General features: G+C 42.8%; 1 protein-coding gene across 11 annotated transcripts in view; it reads left to right on the forward strand.

Annotated features, from left to right (window-relative positions):
* Positions 1-17,263, forward strand: part of FAM13A (family with sequence similarity 13 member A) — a 156,651-nt gene that overhangs the window by 129,780 nt on the left and 9,608 nt on the right. For 10 of the 11 annotated variants that reach the window (XM_065692196.1, XM_065692180.1, XM_065692242.1 and 7 more), the window contains 7 exons: positions 7,302-7,515; positions 7,901-8,039; positions 9,146-9,227; positions 9,360-9,580; positions 10,907-10,990; positions 14,770-14,865; positions 16,410-16,493. In XM_065692196.1, the coding sequence (XP_065548268.1) occupies positions 7,302-7,515; positions 7,901-8,039; positions 9,146-9,227; positions 9,360-9,580; positions 10,907-10,990; positions 14,770-14,865; positions 16,410-16,493 (920 nt within the window). The remainder of the gene's footprint in view (positions 1-7,301; positions 7,516-7,900; positions 8,040-9,145; positions 9,228-9,359; positions 9,581-10,906; positions 10,991-14,769; positions 14,866-16,409; positions 16,494-17,263) is intronic. The other variant, XM_065692204.1, reaches the window with a different exon arrangement.

A 17,263-nucleotide genomic window follows, 5' to 3' on the forward strand; every position in this document is an offset into this window, starting at 1 on the left:
GTTCGGAAATAACGTTTTGGATCTGAAAAGCACAGCTGGAAAAAAAAGGCTGTCTATCTGCTACTGTGTCTTTTGATGGCTCTTACAAACAGCAACTTCTATGTATGCTGTAAAAAAAATCTGATCACCGGCTCAAACAGCAATGTTAAATTGCATGTAGTTTGAGTTATTTCAATACTGTTTCCTAGCTCTCGTCTCCAGAGTGCATGCTTGGTTGGCTGTTTGCACTGACTTAAGAGTGAGAAATGTGGGGGAATTCTGTGGGTGCCATGAACCTCAATTTCATTTGAAATTGAGATGACTTTAAGGTGTCCAGCACTTCCAGGATCAAACCATCTTCTGATTACTGTGTATGTGTACAAGCAAGAATTCTTCTGTTAGTTTGTGCTTTTGGAGTGAAAGAGAAGGGCTTTGACAGGGAAGAAACAGGAAAATGCGAGTATGGTATTTCAATAAAGCAAGAGAAGGAAAATGTGTAACTGATTTACTGCTTAAAAAAAACAATCTCTGAGGCACACTGAGAAGTTACGTCCTCTGCTTCTGCCTCCACAGCATATGTGACCTAGTATATTTTACCTTTCCCTCTAGGAGGGAAGTAGTTATGATGCTTTGGGCGTGAGTGAGTAAAGCAAACGCACGGCCATGGCTACCTTTGGTTCAGCCAGGCAACTAGTCATCATGGATAGGAGAGAATTTCTTCACTTGCTTGCTAGGCGGGGATTCCCTGTGTGGTATCACTAAACATGCAGCATGGCTGATCAAAGGGCCATGGAAGGGCTCCCAGGAGGCCTTGGAAGCCTTATGTGTTTGCTGAAGTGCTAATTAGTATTGGCCTGCAGGGTCTCAAGCCAGGGTGAGCATGTCTGGGTTCTCAGAGGTGATGGTGTGGCTTCAGGTGTCTTGTGAACCTTTGGAAATAATGACATTTGTTTTCTTCCTGGGTTACTAATGGGAGTCATATGAATGCATGAAGGGGAGTACACAGCTCCTTTCTGTCTGCCAGAGGCTTTCTCATCGTATGAAATGAGTAGTACTTTGTAGACATGCTATTATGTTTGGATTCTAGCTTCCCTGCCCTGTAAGTATGACACGGGATTATGAGCATGTGTGACTGTGCTTGGAGAGTTCTGCTCTCTGATTCTTCCTTCCTCTGGCCTGTTCACATGTATTTCGCAAGAGGGGGCGGTGGGCAGTTGCAAAAGAATCAGCTGTCTATGGTGAGAGAGATGTCTTCTAAAATACATGCCTTCCAGAATCACCATTTTGTTGGCGCAGATCAAAGAGCAGGAAAATGGTGCCTTCTGTGTCTCAGCAAGGAGACACTGAGTCTTTCCTAGCTGTGGGTGTGAAATCAAGCTTGCAGCAGCCAGGGAGGGGAAGATCTTAATGTAAACTCTCAGACTGCTTCTGCAGGTAATGGCAGAGTCTGTCATTGAGGCTGGCTTTGCAAGGCAGGGTTGTACCACCGATCCACAGCTCTAGCAACCAGGGCATCCTCCCTTCCCCTGCCAGCCAGCCTGCATCACTCAAACCTTCACACAATTCTTCAGCATCCATGCTGCAGCTCTGGTTGCATTCCCAGTGAAAAGGGAAAGGACTGTGTCTCCAAATGCAGTAACATTTGGAGGCACAGTGTGAGTTGGTTGTTGCTTTGCTCTAGAAAATTTGATAGGTCCATCTCTCGGGAAGCTACCCATTCCTCCAGCACATAGCTGAGCTGACTTTGGGAGCAGGATCCTCTGCATCATACTGAAGGGGATACAGAGCATCTAGTGATCAGGGCAACTAACCACAAGTGCCTTGTGAGAACAATTACAGGTTGAGGAGCTGCCTTCAGCTGTAGCTGTCACTGTCTCCAGTCAAATACCAAGAAAGAGCCTTGAAGAATGGGCACAAAATTACACAAGACAACCTTGTCTACTGATTAGCTTTAATTTGTCACTCAGGCAGGCTATCCATCATGTTAAGACCAGAGCTGCCTTAAAAGCCCTTGTTCAGGGGCAAAGATAACTGCTGCCACGTGAGTTAACAGGGTCCCCCCTGCCTTTTGTGTTGTGCTAGAAGTAACTTTTACTGGATTCTTTCTTTTTTGTTGTTCTGTGGTTCGCCACATAGTCAAATCTGTACACAAGAGGAGAAATTTGCTGTACTTCTTCAGGATATGTTCCCTTTTCTTAAAGCTGATCAGAGAGAGGACAGAGAAGCTGGCTTCCTGCTTCATCCAGTGCATTGGCTTACGCTATGTCATGTGCCCACCTTCTGCATCTGCCTTGTGTGCTACATATAGAAGCACATTTGTAGTAATCATCAGGCTATTGATGTCGTATGCAGAGCATGAGCAGTCCCCCAGCCAAATTCAAGTGCTGAATGCTTAGCCTGGGTGCATTTCCCATAGCACAAGAGGATTATTTTACTAGTGTGCATTTCACGGGTGCAAATCAAATAGTTTTATTCTCAGGCTGGGTGTGAACTGAGCTGTTGGTGTGAACTGGGGTGTCTGACTGCTAGGCTTGCCTGCTAAGTCAGTCAGGGCCAGCTGATACGCCTTGTGAGCAAGTGCTTTCAGAGCTACTTCCATTGCAAAGGTTTTTAATTGTTGTGGATTATGTTTGAATCCAGTGCCCTGAGCGAGGAGGACAGAGTGTTCTCTCACAATCCAGTGCTATTGTGCAGATTTCTTACCAAATGTTTCTAATTCAAGCCCAGAACTTGCTATCCTGCCCTCAAGGAAAATCTGCAAGTATGTTGCTCTCCATAACAGCGGCTGGTCCTGTCAGCAGCTTGGAGCTGAATAGGCAGTTCAGCAAATCGATGCGATGCGTGTGATTGCTGCCTACGTCGCCTGATTTCTGACACTTTAAAAGAAGTTCCATAGATGAGACTTCAAGCAGAGTTTGCAGTAACAAACACTTATGAAACGATCAGCAGGCATTTTTTCTGCAGACTTCTAAGCTTAAAGAAAAACTAAATAATAAAAGTAGAAGTTTAAAGCACGGTTTGAGTTCTCAGTGTTGAGAACTCAAGTGTTGCAGCACTGAGACCCTGAGTGTGAAGTTGATCTACAAATAGTTTCTGCACTGGCTTAATTGATGCTTTCCCATTTACCATAAATAAATAAATAAATAAATAAAATCCAAACAGTATAGCAACAGGGAAGCTGGATTTAGATTCTTTTTTTTCAACACAGTGGACTTAGATGCATCGGTGCATTTATGTGTAACCCTCTTGGGTAAGAAATCAAAAGGTGATGAAACACAATGCATTTTTATTACCATATGTAGAAAAGAATAATTGCATTGTTTACTGACTTTATTTTATAGCTTTGATTTTTTAAAATGGTTTTTTTCATTGTTTGTTATGACATTATGTTATAAACAAAATAGAAAGTTGGCTTGCTTTAGTTAGCTGAGAGATGTGTCATCTCACTAACTGAAAAGGCATGGTAGCATTTTATTTGGGCCATTCTTTTTGATCTGCATAAATAGGAAGAATACCTGCTGATGTATTCAAACAAGGATGTTTTCAAACAGTTATTTATAACATGAGTAAAATAGGTGGTTACTGAGCTAGTGAATGTTTTGGAGTTTTAAATTGCTTTATTCACAGCATTATGAGAGGCCTTTAAGAGGAGTCTTTCAACTGGGATTTAATACCAGGGCCTCAGGTGTTGTAATTAGTTTAGACTTTTTAATCCCTCCAGACCTGCTTCAGTTTACAGCAGCTAAGATTTGGCCTCCTTTGTTTGTCAGATGAGTGTGTGTAAAAGCATACATCAGCTGTGTGGCTGCAGAGGGGAAACCAGGAGACGCCTGCAGCATTTTGCCAGCTGCACCTCAGGTGGGATGTGTGTGTGAGCACTACTCTGTTGGTCCTGCAGCCCCCAGTAACCCTGTGGCAAATATACAATGTAATGATAAAAAAAGTCAGGTTTTGTCAGCTAGATGGCTTGGAGCTCATCAGTAGTGCACCAGTTTCGTACAATTTATCTGTCTTCCTTCTTGCGTGATGCAGGATTATTAATATCTCCAGCCCTCTATGCAGCAGGTTGGCAGAAAGGTTGTATTGCTGCAGGCATATGTGTGCCTACAGAGTTCTGCAGAGCAACACCTGGCAGATGGCTGACAGCTTTGTTGAAAGATTAGCTGGTTGTGGGGTTTTGAGAGGGAGTGCAGCACTTCTGAAGAGCTGCAGGCTCAATACCAGCGTATCTGTCTTCTATTCCAACTTAGAAAAGGGGTACCTAAAAAGATCGCGTTAAGAGTCCAACCAAGAAATAGAACATTTTTTCACCCTTTCTGTGCACTAGTACAGCCATGGTATTCCCAAATTTTTTTTTTTTTTTTTTTTCATGAAAGCTTCTCATAATGGAAAGGGGGGGAGGGGAATAGTACATGGAAGGAATGTGAAGATTACTAGAAAACAGTTTTCTCTGAGCAAGAGAGATCTGTTCAAGGCAAGAGGACAGAAGGGTAACTGCTCTGTCAAGTCAGTATCAAAAAAAGGTGAAACATTTGCATTCTTTGAGAATTTATTCTTCAATTAGCAGAAAGGGTAAAGGGTGACAATGTTGATCTTGATAGCAGATACTTCAGACTTGAACCATTAAGTCTGGGAATTTAGCAGCCTTCAGAAAAGACTCAACACTTTGATGCTATCTTGGATGAATTAGTAACAGAAGATATTATGTATTCTGTTAAACAGGAATTGATTGTGCACTGTCAGAAAAAGTGTCAGCTTACCCTTAGCAGGTTCCTGTATATTTGTGCAATCCATCAATTCCAGTGCTCCCAGCTAAAGCACTTGGCACTTGGCCAGTATGAGAGAGAAGGCAGTTGGACTACAGCTCTGGTCCACTTCCTGATCTAATGTAGATAAAATCTGTAGTTCTACATACCTAAATATGTTCCTTAACTGTGTTACTTTCAGGGGAATTACCCGCTTCGTATGCAGATGGTATTTTTCTTCTAAATACTTACAGTCAGCAGGGGAAGGAAGTTACCCATGGAGTCAGGCCTTCCAGGAGCAAGGGTTAACACCAGCTGATTTTCTATAGCAGACATTTCTTCTGTTAAGTCTCAAATTAGATTTTTTTCTTTTGGGACTTTTTTCCTTCTCCTTTTTAACATTTTCTCCTTTGGAATGTGAGTTTCTATTTTGGGGCAATATTTTGAAATCAGCAAAGTAGAAAGTACACATACTTCAGTCTCCATTAGCTTGCATTAAGTGCTTTATTGTCTTTGGGGGTTTGATCAGAGGCTCTTTGAGCCACTACAGTTCCCTGAATGTCGCATGCTATCTGGTATATAAATCCACCTTGCGACAAAGTCACATGCATCGTGCATGATTAATAGTGGCTTTGTTAGCTGGTGTAGAAGCTTAATTTAGCTACTACTAAATATGCTCCTGATTTCTGCTAAGTTTATTCCTTTTATGTAAATTCCATGGAGATGTGATTTAACAATTTCCAAGAGCAAATTTTGTTTGGGAGTAAGAGTGTATTCCAAAAACTGGAAATGAAAGATGTCTGCAATAATTGTATGCTTCACTTAACCTCATTCCTGCTAGTCAAATGTATCAGATTTGCTCCTTAATTTACTACGAGAGATCTTGTGAGGGCCTTCCTGAAATTGTGAGCGATTCAGGGAAGCATGCGACACCAAAGTGTCGCAGTTTGGCTGCAGGGTTTGCCCTTCATTTCACCTTCCTTCTTATCAGATTCCTTGAGGAAAACATTTCAGGTATTAGGAACTGCCAAGGTTGAACGCAGATTAGAAAGAACTCATGTTTCAGAAATTAACTGAGAAAAGTGCAGGCTGCATAAGCTTTTCAATCTGTGATAAACCAGCTGACAGGCACTTGGGACTTGCACACCTCATCAAAGTAGCCTCTGCAAGCCAGGCTTGTATATGCTTCACTTATCACAACACCTGCGAGAGGTTCTTATGCAAAAACCTCCAGCCATCCCTTTTTAGAGCAACTTATCAGTTTGCATGCAGCACCAACCTCTAAGCAGAGGCGTGCCATTTATATTCCTGTGCTAGAGAACAAGGGAAGAGGAGGAGAGCATTGTTTGATGCTTTGTACAGGTGAAATACCACTGCGCCTGTCATAACTGAATTGTGGATGATCTTGTGCTGTCCAAGTGATGCATGGGAGGGAATATTAAACATCATGCAATCCATTCTGAGCTATGAAAATGTTAACCTTGTTCAGAAAAGGGAAATGGTGCTTTTTACTAAAAATTTGCTAACTTCAAAAGGCCCTTCATGAAAGAAGAATGCTTATTCTTCTGCACTAGGCACTGGAAATAATGAATCCACAGCTGTGCTACTGGTCTGGGAACTTTCTATAAGGTTTTTGTTTTCTTACTTGACTCTAGAACTATTTGTTAGATTTATAAGTTCAAAGCCTGGCTCTTAAACTGTCTAATCCTGTGGTGCTAAGTAGGAGCATGCAGATCAGCTTAGTAAACTATCTGAACACAAAACGTTAGACTCCTTATGGCATCTGGAGGGAGTGATCACGAGATTGAGGCGATTGCTTTCCGTGGGCTCCATTATGCTAATCAGCAATGTTAAGTTGGGTTTCTCTTTCTCTCCCACCTCCCTGTAGAACACTGCTTTTGCTTCCAGCTCTTTAGATTGCCATACTGTTAAGCAGGAGGATTGTACGTGAAAGAGAAAAAGGGGGAAACTCAGATCATATTGCCATCATTGTTTATTTACAGGCTAGGCACCCTGTGGAACTGGTAGTAATGCGAGACACCTTTTCCTTTCAGACCAGAAGAACCTATGCTTAGTCCTTATCTTTGAATTTCCAACAGCAAGTGACAGGGTTGTGTTGGGAGTGCTGAAGGCTACAGAGGGACAGCTAATATGCTGTTCATTTACAGCATTTGTACATCCTGAAACTGAAAAAATCCTCTTGTAATCCAGTTGTCTCTTTTGTACTGCTGTGTGCCAAGAAATCTTTCTTGTCCAGCATATTTTTTTCTTCAAGGGTGCTGGCTGGTGATAGCTTCATTTGATGTCAGTCTGTGGCAATTACTGACCAACTTTTGGGTACAGTTTTCTGTTGCACCTAGGAGATTATTTATGTTTAGTTAGAGTACCCATTGTAGACAAGCAATACTTCTTATTGCTTTGCACCCTGGGCAGATGAAAGTAATGACCCAGAGAATGCCTGACAACAAGGAATCGCGGTCCAGCAAATGGGTCAGGGTTCAGTAGAAAAGTTGCCTGGTGTCTGTTGTACGTGTAAAACAAAAACAATAAAACCAGCCTTTGTCTTACTGTTCCCAGAGCCCATCCCTGCTCTTTCCTCATGGCAGCGAGACGGCTTAGACTCAGACGAGGCTCGCCTTTCCCCGCAGGCCGGTCGCTTAATTCGCCAGCTTCTGGATGAGGACAGCGATCCTATGCTGTCCCCTCGCTTCTATGCCTATGGACAGAGCCAACAGTACCTGGATGATACAGAAGTGCCTCCTTCCCCTCCCAATTCTCATTCGTTCATGAGGTGGGTTGTGATTTGTCTGTGCTGACTCTGGCACTTAGCCGTAAAGGGTTTATACAGTTGCCTCAAGCAACATCTCTTTGGATCACACGTGCCAGATAGCTATGCTGTGTTAGGTTCTTATTGCTACAGATGGGAAACATACTTTTAGAAAAGTTCTTGGTAAACTACTTATCTGTGGGTTTGTGAATTAATATCTAGGGAGTTGGTGTTGCTGAAAGAGGCTGTTAGAGCATCTTGTACTGCCTGTCATTACAGGGTAGCAACATGGCATTCTCACTTCTGTGAGACTGGCCTTTATTTACACAAAGTTTGAGTGGCCTGCTCTGCATAAAGATGTACTGTGGATGTTTGGATAAGCTCTTTCTGCAATCTCTGTTCTTGGTAGGAGGCGGAGTTCATCTTTGGGATCTTATGAAGATGACAGAGAGGACCTTACCCCTGCACAACTCACCCGGAGGATTCAGGGATTGAAGAAAAAGATCAGGAGGTTTGAGGAAAAATTTGAAGAGGAGAGGAAATACAGAGTGAGTCTATAGGAATTAAGCATTTGTATGGAGAAGTATGCCTGAGCAACAAAAGGAAGGGACATCAGGGAAGTCTGTCAAATATACAAAAATCTTGACAGCTTTTATAAGATAAAATAAAAATTAGAAACAAACAACAACAAAAAAAAAAGCTGCTACCCTAAAAAAGAGAATGCATCCTCACCAAACAAGTTAACATTCCAAGCATTAGGTGCAATCAGTGCAGCACAAGAGACAGCCTAATAAACTCATAGGATTTTGATCACGGCTGAGACAGTGCGCCAAAAGCACACACTCAAGTGTGTAGGAATAGCTAGGTTTTGTTTGTTTGCCTATTTATATTCAGGTTATGGGAAGCACAATTGCATATCTCATTAGAATGATGGTAATCCCAGGAAACCAATGCATTGCAGAAGAGAGAGAGCAGCCGCCTTAACTCCTGAGCAAGGAACCACAGTCAAGTGCTGCTAAGCGGTAGCAGTGTACTGTACTCTTAATTATTCCTGACATGCCCTTCCGATGCACAGAAAGCTTTTTAAGGAACTAAAGCTCTACATGTGTGCATCTTTGTTGGTGATCTAAACCACAAAGGTTTGTACTGAAAGGATCTTTCCCACATTAGAAAAGGCTGGGAGAAATCCTCAGAGCTTGCTGTAACTTAGCATTTGGGTTATTTTGGTGTCTTTGGATGTGAAGCATCCTTTGGTAAGGATACACACATTCTAACACTTCTCAAGCTGTTTATGCTAGGCTTCCTCTACTTTGGAGGTGCCCTCTTGTTAGGAAGCAGTAGGCACAAGGATTCGAATGTGCATCTCTCCTGAGCCACTCTTACAACCTAATGTTTGCCATCAACAGGGTTGTGTTTTCTAAAAAGAAAGTTAATCTCATAATGCCCCTAAGAGACAGTGTTGTGACAGGCAGCAGCAATTAAAGCAAGGTCCAAAACAATCTGGTCAGAAGTATGCAGATGCCATTCATAAGCCAATGCCCATGCTCTGTGCTGGATCCAAATTCTGTTGTACCTCTTTGTGACACATGCTTGTTTCAGTGAGTCTCTCTTGTTGGTTTAACACAGATTCAGCATGACTGTTCTTTCCTCCCAGCCTTCCCACAGCGACAAAGCAGCCAACCCTGAAGTGCTCAAATGGACAAATGATTTGGCCAAATTCCGAAAGCAACTTAAAGGTGAGCAGTCACTGACGCATCTTTGGGGGGCAGCTGAACTCTGCCCCGTGTAAATCTGATGTTAGATAGCAATCACATGTCACATTTTAAAAAAGAAAAATTGCTCATCTTCCCCAAAATGTCCCTGTTTAGAGTCAAAACTGAAGATATCAGAGGAGGACCTTGGCCCTGTTGTGCGTCAGCGGAGCAACACGCTCCCCAAGAGCTTTGGCTCTCAGCTTGAAAAGGATGATGACAAGAAGCAAGACCTGTCAGATAAATCTGCCAAGCCTGCCGTGGAAGCAACCCTTGATTCTATCCAGAAGAAGCTTCAAGAAAAACGAACAGAGACAAACCGACCTGAAGATATTAAGGTACAATGTAGAGGGATCAGATTTAGGCATTTAGCTACAAGTAGGTAACTCTTGGCTGCACAGTAACTTACGAAAGCTTTTTTGTGAAATGTCTTCTACATTTTGTCACAAAGTCTACAACGTTTACTCCTGGGTCACTTGCATTGGTTTCTTTCCTCTGCTTTTAGTATCTGATTTTTTTTTCCAGAGCTCAGTTTCTGTTGAATGTCATTGTATGTTCTTTCTCTGATCTTTGTATATTCCAAGCAGTGTTTCTGAATTACTGCAGTGTTTCCTGCCCTGTATTTGGCTATTTCTGTTGTTATTTTCTAAGGCTTTTAACAAATTCTGAGTCTTCCAGTGATTCTGGAGGTCAGGTATCTGTTTCCTTCTAGTTCACAGCTGAATGCTCTTCTTTCAGTTCATTTTATCACTGCTCTTCAGAGTTTCACATTGAGCTCTGCTAGCTGCTGTAATCTCTGAGGGTTATCAGCAGGAAGGTCTTTGTGTCTGAGGCTTGGGCAGACATGTAAATGAAGTCCTTGAGTCTGCTGACATGTAAACTGTCCAGTCCTTTGCAAGAGAGAGGGCACACCGCATTATCTTTGCTTACTAGATCTGCAGAAGATGATTGTACAAACAGTGTGTGTTTGGCTCTTTTCTGATAGTAGCAAGAATCCACAGCCTGGCCTTTAAAGAGAGTCTGTGATAGTATTTGGTGCTGTGTTAGGGAGAGAAGGCTCAGTGTCAGGCAAGTTCAGTGGGGGAACTCTGGCAAACTTAGGGAAGTCTCCAACTGTCTGCCCTTTTTTTGGCTTGGTCCCCTCAGCCTGCCTGCCAGAGCTTTTCACAGCAGAATTGGCAGAAGGAGACAGTCTGACTGCACTTTAGTTCATGGTAGAGTATGTTTGTGGCAGTCAAAGCAAAGATGGCAAGCTTTGCAGGAGGTACTGCAGCTTGTCTCAGATTAGGAGAAAAAGAACATTTGTTTTGTTGTAGAATTTACACTTTGGAACTTAACTGAAAAAGAGCCACCATCATTTAAAGTTGCATACCGTTGTTTTTTAAAATCATACTGATAGTTGATAAACTCCCCTTATGTATGTAGAATACCTTCATATGCAAAGTTTGTTTTCAGTCTGCCTGCACTGTGCAGAGGGTGCCATTCATGTTAACAGTCTCTTTTGCAATATGGCTGGGAAAAGAGTACTGGAAAGCAGAGATGAGTCTTCAACACATTAGTGACAAAATGTCATTACTACAGTAATGCCACAAATCAGTATTGAGTCCAGGAATCTAACTCTGGGTTTTTTTTCTTCTTCTCTCTCTCTGTGCCCCTTTTCACAGGACATGACAAGAGATCAGATAGCAGCCGAAAAAGTGGCTCTACAAAAAGCTTTGCTGTATTATGAAAGCATTCATGGCAGACCGGTATGTAAAGCAGTGGGTTTATTTCAGAGTGCACCTCAATATGTTTTGTCTCTGGTAAATAATCCCCTTAATGCTCCTTTGATGTCACAGTCACTAGAACTTCTTGGTGTTCAAACCACACGTGCATCTTCTAATCCACCTCCCTGATCCTTCACAAGTGCTGTTACCGAGGAGTCTGTTCTCAGCAAGCTGATGTCTGCACACAGTGCTAGGCTTGGCAGATAGCTGTAGTACAGCATAAATTGAGAGGAGATTGCGTTTTTCTCCTGAAAAACGAATGGTTTTTTTCCCATGTGCCAGTGAAAGCAAAGGACATGAGGTTTCTTGTACATTCAGTCTTAACAGAGAAAAATTATTTGTGAAGATAGAAAATTAAGTATTGTGTCCTATTGATCCCTGCTGTGGCAGAGACGTGTGGCTTCCAGGCCACCTCAAGTTGCATGAATCCCTCCTCCTCTTTCACTGATTACATTATTATCTTTGCTACCAACTGTATAGGTAAAGTAACTTAGTTTCAGAGTGGTACTAATCCCTTGAGCAGTGGCTTGGGAGCAGCAAATTACTGCTTATAAGGAGTACTTGATAAGTGCAGCTGAAAAATCTGTCCTTCTGCTGCCACAAGGGATTCTGATCTCCTCCTTTTGCTCCTGAATTATTTCCTCTTTTGTCCATTGTTTTAAGAAAGCCTCACTAATTTTTTTAAATGCCTTCATGAAGTGCTAATAATGTATAGTCATATATGCCAGCAACTGAAAACAGCAAAGTTGTGTGAGAGGACATGCAGTTTTATTCTTGTGTAAAATAGAGAAAGGTAGCATAAGGGAATTCACTTCACCTTCCCTCTCTTCTTCATGAGACAGAGTTTGCTTTTGCTGCTTTTACAATCACATAAATCAACAGGTGGCATCTTGAAGTAAACTTAATTAAATCTGTTTAAAAAGAAATCAAGTCCAGGGCCTAACTTGTCAGTGTGTCTTTATTTTTTCTCCTCTTTTTGATGCTTTATTTATACAACTGCTTTTCAATTTGTTTTTAAGTAAGCAGTCTATGCCTAGCAACACTGAACTGCATGGCAAGGAAGACTGCAGCTGGTCAGCTTTTGCTGTTCCCAGCTTCTGGCACTGCAGCAGTGGAAAAGTACTGAGAGCTTGAGGAGAATGGGGATAGTTCAGCCAAGTTGGGTTTTTTCCTAAAAGATATTTAACTAAACAAGAAAAACAATGGAGCTAAGATTTATTGTGCAACTGGGTCTTTCTGCACCAGTTAAAGATGAACCTGAAAAGGTGGAACTGAACTGGTTTAGTTAAGCCAAAAATTTCATCTCTGCAGAAATTCTTGAGCTGCTTTAACAATGCAGGCAGTGGTCTGCTTCTCAGCTGCTGCTCTTTTGCCATGTGGAGTGTGCCCCAGTGTTGTGTTAAAGGCTCTATTATTCCAACAGTCCTTTTGCATTTTGATGTTCTCCCAAAATATACTCAGGTTTTGCTGGTATTACTTATGTTTACCTAGTGAGACAGTTTGGCCATGTGCTCCACATTTACTCTCAGTTAAGAGTGCTGTAAGTCAGTGGTGTAAGTCTGAAAGGCTGAGTCAATCCCCATATCCTTAACTCCCAATGCCTAAATTAATTCTCTTTTGTTCTTTCTCCATACTGATACTCAGACACAGAAGTGTGTATTTTAATTCTTCCATTCTTCAACATACCTACAGAGTTTTTGCCCATTCCAAGGCTTATGTTTGTTTTTCTGTACAGAACATTGCTATTTATTGACTTTGAAATTTTGTTAATTGAAGGTTTGGTTCTCAGCCTAAGCCTCAGCATAGTCTTTTTAAGCACGGAGACTGTAGGAACAAACAGTAGTGCTGTGCCTCCTGTCCTATTAACTGCTAACCTAGTAAAGCTAGGAATTATATATAGAGATATATATAGGCTACCCAGTTTCTCCAGTTGTATGCTTGATTGTTTGCAGAGAAATTTCCTAAGTCAGAGGCAACTTGCTAGCCAGTGAAACTGAATGCAGACACATCAACACAAAACTCAGTACAGAGAGGGCTGAGTGAATTAGTTGGTACTGCTCACACCCTTCTAATCCATGTGAGCTGCTTACTCAGTGAACAGCCAGCTTGAGGCTGTCAGGTGTTGAAGCCAGACTGTGCTTCAGAGGTGTGGGACAAACAGGCCCTAGAGCTCAGACTGCCCATCTGTATGCCTCTTATCAGGCTTCGGGATGTTTGCACTGAACCCAGAAAGGAGTCAAAAGGTCTTCCTCATTCTTCCTCCCTATTCGTCTGCTCCCAACATAGGAAACAGGCATAGTTATCAGGAGGAAGGTGTTACCTCCAGATTCTCGGTGTTCATCCCTGCCAGTCCCACTCCTGGCAATACTTACAGCTTTTCTGCTCCTTGCAAACCCACAGCCTCTCCTGCTGTGGAGGGAGGATGTGAAAGCTTTAGAAAGCTTACTCCAGTGAACGTCAACTGCAGACAGTTGCTTTTAAAATTTCCTCCCTGTCTCAAGCTGTATTCCCTCTCCTCCTATTTGTGTTATAGAAAAGGATACTGTACAAAGCTCCCTAGGGTTTACACTGCTGATGTTGATTTTTGTATGGCAGGCATTCAGATGCTTTGGTGATTAGCAGCAGTAAAAAGCCTTGGGGAAGATAGGCATGACATCAGAATCAGTTAAAGCTTCCCCTTATAAGAGCTTTATAATCTAAAGTTAGACAAAAGGTTTAATGGAAGGACAGTCATAGGATGTATGTTAGACAGTGCTGAATACAAAAAAAGATAATCAGTTTGGTTCAGCTGAGTATTTTATTTGCTTGTTTTTTAAACTCTGCTGTAACAAAACATTGAAGAAATAAAACCCAGCTTTCTCACAACTAGTACTTAGTTGAACAGGCCTTTTCTTCCCCACACTAACTTCTGTCTGTGAGGTCTTCCCTTCTCCTGCACAGTCAGTGCTGCTGAAATTTTTGGCCTAGCTTGGATCTGAAAGAAACCCAGAAATGAACACTCTTGGTTTGTAATGCTCTCAAACTGAGGAGGAAGCACAAGTGGAGTTAGGGACAGAACAATGTAAGGAAGGCTTGGGGTGGGCATTACAACATTCTGTCTTCTATGACACGCAGCTCTGGCACCTTCATCCTTCTCAGATCTATGGTAACTTCTCCCCAGCAAGGTTACTGGGAGGAGGAGTGGAGGGCAAGGCTAGGGAGTTAAAAAGATGAAGAACTGCTGGCTTGGATGGGAAATCAGGATGAATAGCAAAGCTGGAAAGTCAGCTTTTGTGAAATCTGTAGTTTAAGCTAACCTGGGAAAGTCTCCTTACATTGCAATATCTAGTCATTGCAGCTCCTTTTTCTTTTCAGGGGTCATAAACACTGCCTCTGAGGTCCCGGCCACAAGAATAAGGGTGGGAAACCTCGTTTTGCCTTGAGATGGTAGACATGATTACAAGCACAGACCACTGCCTTTACAGGTCATTTTGTGCTGTGGATGTATGATTCCTGAGTTGGTCATTTAAACTGTCTGTCTCATACAGCCACATTACAAGACATACTAAAGCTCAGGTGCTGCTTCATCTGGCACCTGGGACAGGAGATGCAGTGACCTACACAAGCATTTGCATGACCAGTTTCAGGGCTAATGCTGCTAATCTCTCACCTTCATGAAATTCCCTTCAAGCCCTCTCTGCCTAGTAGCGATCAGAGGCACATGCATTAAGGAATGGAGTATCTGCTGCAAGCTTCATGGGTCTCTTCTTTTTCCATCTCAGGTTACCAAAAATGAACGACAGGTGATGAAGCCATTGTATGACAGGTATCGCTTGATCAAGCAGATCCTCTCCAGAGCCAACACCATCCCTATCATTGTGAGTAGAATATTCTTTTGGGGGCTGTTTATTTGGTTTAGAGCTGAGGAAACAGGAATCACCACACTTTTGCATGCAACCCAATTGCTAAGGCCAAGTCCTAACCTATCTTATCATTCAGAGACCGAGCAAATGAGTGAACCAATGACTCACCGTATACTGAAGTTGGGCAAAGCTGGTCAAGGGACTCTGGTGCCCACCATGAGCCATGGGGCACATTTCACCTTGTATTGTTTCTTCTCTTTCCATTGGGCTGCTGCTGGTATTTCATCATCTTGTGTTTGGCTACAGCCTCACTTCCCTTTCCTTATCAGTCCACTCTGACCTGCAGGTCTTCCATGCTGCTTGGCTGTGCAGGATTGTATGTCAGGAACACAGACTTGTGTGGGTCTGGGTCCCACAGGACATACCAGTCTCCTTGGCTGAGAGAAAAGGGCCAACAGTCTCCAAATGCTTTGTTTGTATTAAAGAGATCCTGCAAGTGGTGGATATTCCTTCATTCGAGGTGGTGCTTTGGCAAGGAGGCACTGCCACCAGCAAGGAATCCAGTGCACCCTTCTAGGGAGCAAACGCACTATGTCTAATTTCAGACAACTTGTGTAGGTTACTTTTAAAAAGTTATTTGATCTAAAAAGTACACACAGAATACTTTTAGCTTGTCTATGGAAAGAGAACTGTTTTATCATGGTTCCTGCTTATTCTGTCTGTCATGTATGATCCTTTACCTTTTCTTTTTGCTGTTCACAAGTAGTGCTCATGTCCTGGCCACTTTTCGTAGACCACCAGTGAAGTGAATAGACTGGCACAGCATTGCTCAGTACATTCACACTGAGAAGTGGCTTTTTCTGCAAATAGAGGGAGGTGGTCCTGCATTTAAAACAAAACGAAAAGCTGTTTCTCCTTGAATATGCAAAGAACTCCCTAAAATGTGTGCTGTGAAGACAGTGCTGGCAATCAGGAAATAACACAAAGTTCTCAAAACACAGTTCTGTTCCTGTTTAGACACAAAACTGGAATTGCACAGTGGCTGGCAGAGGGGAGACAAGACTGGCTTTCCCCAGCCCCTTAAGCGAGAACGGTGAGAGGCTCATGCAGAGGCAGGATACGTTTGAAAATCCATCCCTACATCACTAGGCACTTTAGTGGGAAATTGGGCTCCTGGAAAGCAAGCCTGTAGAGTCTAGGTGAGCTTACACTATAGCTCTCGAGAGCCAACCAAATGTTGTGTGTATGTATGGGCCTCGGGCTGGGGATTGTTTTCTTGCAGCCTTACTTTGTAGTTCCTGCCCAGCCGGTATTCCAGTATCCAAGCTTTTTCCTTAAAAGTGTTTGGCGATGATGTCCCTTGCTAAGCAACATCCTGAGAGAAAATAGCCCAATGTTTCGGGGATTTACCGGGCATGTTTTTGTCCTTTAAGAAATAGCTTTCTCCTGATGGTCCAGCAGTGAGCTGAGAATGAATGTGTGGATGAGAATGCGCTGAGAGCAGGTGGTGGAGGAGAAAGGGGTTCATAATGTAACGTACTTGTTAACACCTGTCACAGGGTTCCCCCTCCAGCAAGCGGAGAAGCCCTTTGCTGCAGCCAATTATCGAGGGCGAAACAGCTTCCTTCTTCAAGGAGATAAAGGTGAAGACCTCCAGCTGCTAACTAATTGCTCAGTTTGCATCAATTTCCCCCTTATACCAATGAAAGAGAATGGTTGATTGATACTTTTTTCCATCAGTGTCGGTTTTTTTGCAGTGTCCTCCTGAAAAATCAGTAGCTGCTTTAAGCCTCGCCAGTTCTGATCAAATTCTTCCCTTGTAGATAAGACTACAGTATTTCCTTTGCACTCTTTTCCACCCTTCTCCTTCCCCCTCTGCCTGCACAGAATAGATTTTATTTTGCTCTTTAAGAAAAAAGATCACAGTTCCCTTTGTAGCTTGCTTTTTTCTTGCTTCCCTCCTCTCTTTTAATGACACTAACTTGTTCTGTGGTAATTTCTCTCACTCCAAAGCTCTGCGGTTTGCACACAGCACCATGGCAAGAATGAGCTCTCACAAAACTAACACTCGCACGTGGAGCCAACTGGGGCACTTGCGAGATCCTTCCCTACTACCATTCACGTGCTTATTTATCCAGGGCTCTTTGTCACCACCTTGTGAAGGGTATTTCTGAGCAAGTCGCATGAGGACAGAAGAAAGAACAGCTTGGTTCTGTTAAGTTAATGCTTAGTCAGATTTGGATGGCAGGATTGCTGTGTTTCTTTCTCATGTTGCTGTAGAGTAGTAAGTCTGGGTGGCTGAGAACTGCTGTGTTATTGGTCCTTCTTCCCCTCAGAAGAAGGGAGGTCCGGCGTCTGACCAGGATATGTAGCATGGAGCTGGGCCCTGAATTGCTTTTCCCCCCATTACACT

The sequence above is a fragment of the Lathamus discolor genome, chromosome 1 (genome assembly GCF_037157495.1).
Source record: "Lathamus discolor isolate bLatDis1 chromosome 1, bLatDis1.hap1, whole genome shotgun sequence".
Lineage (NCBI taxonomy): Eukaryota > Metazoa > Chordata > Aves > Psittaciformes > Psittacidae > Lathamus > Lathamus discolor.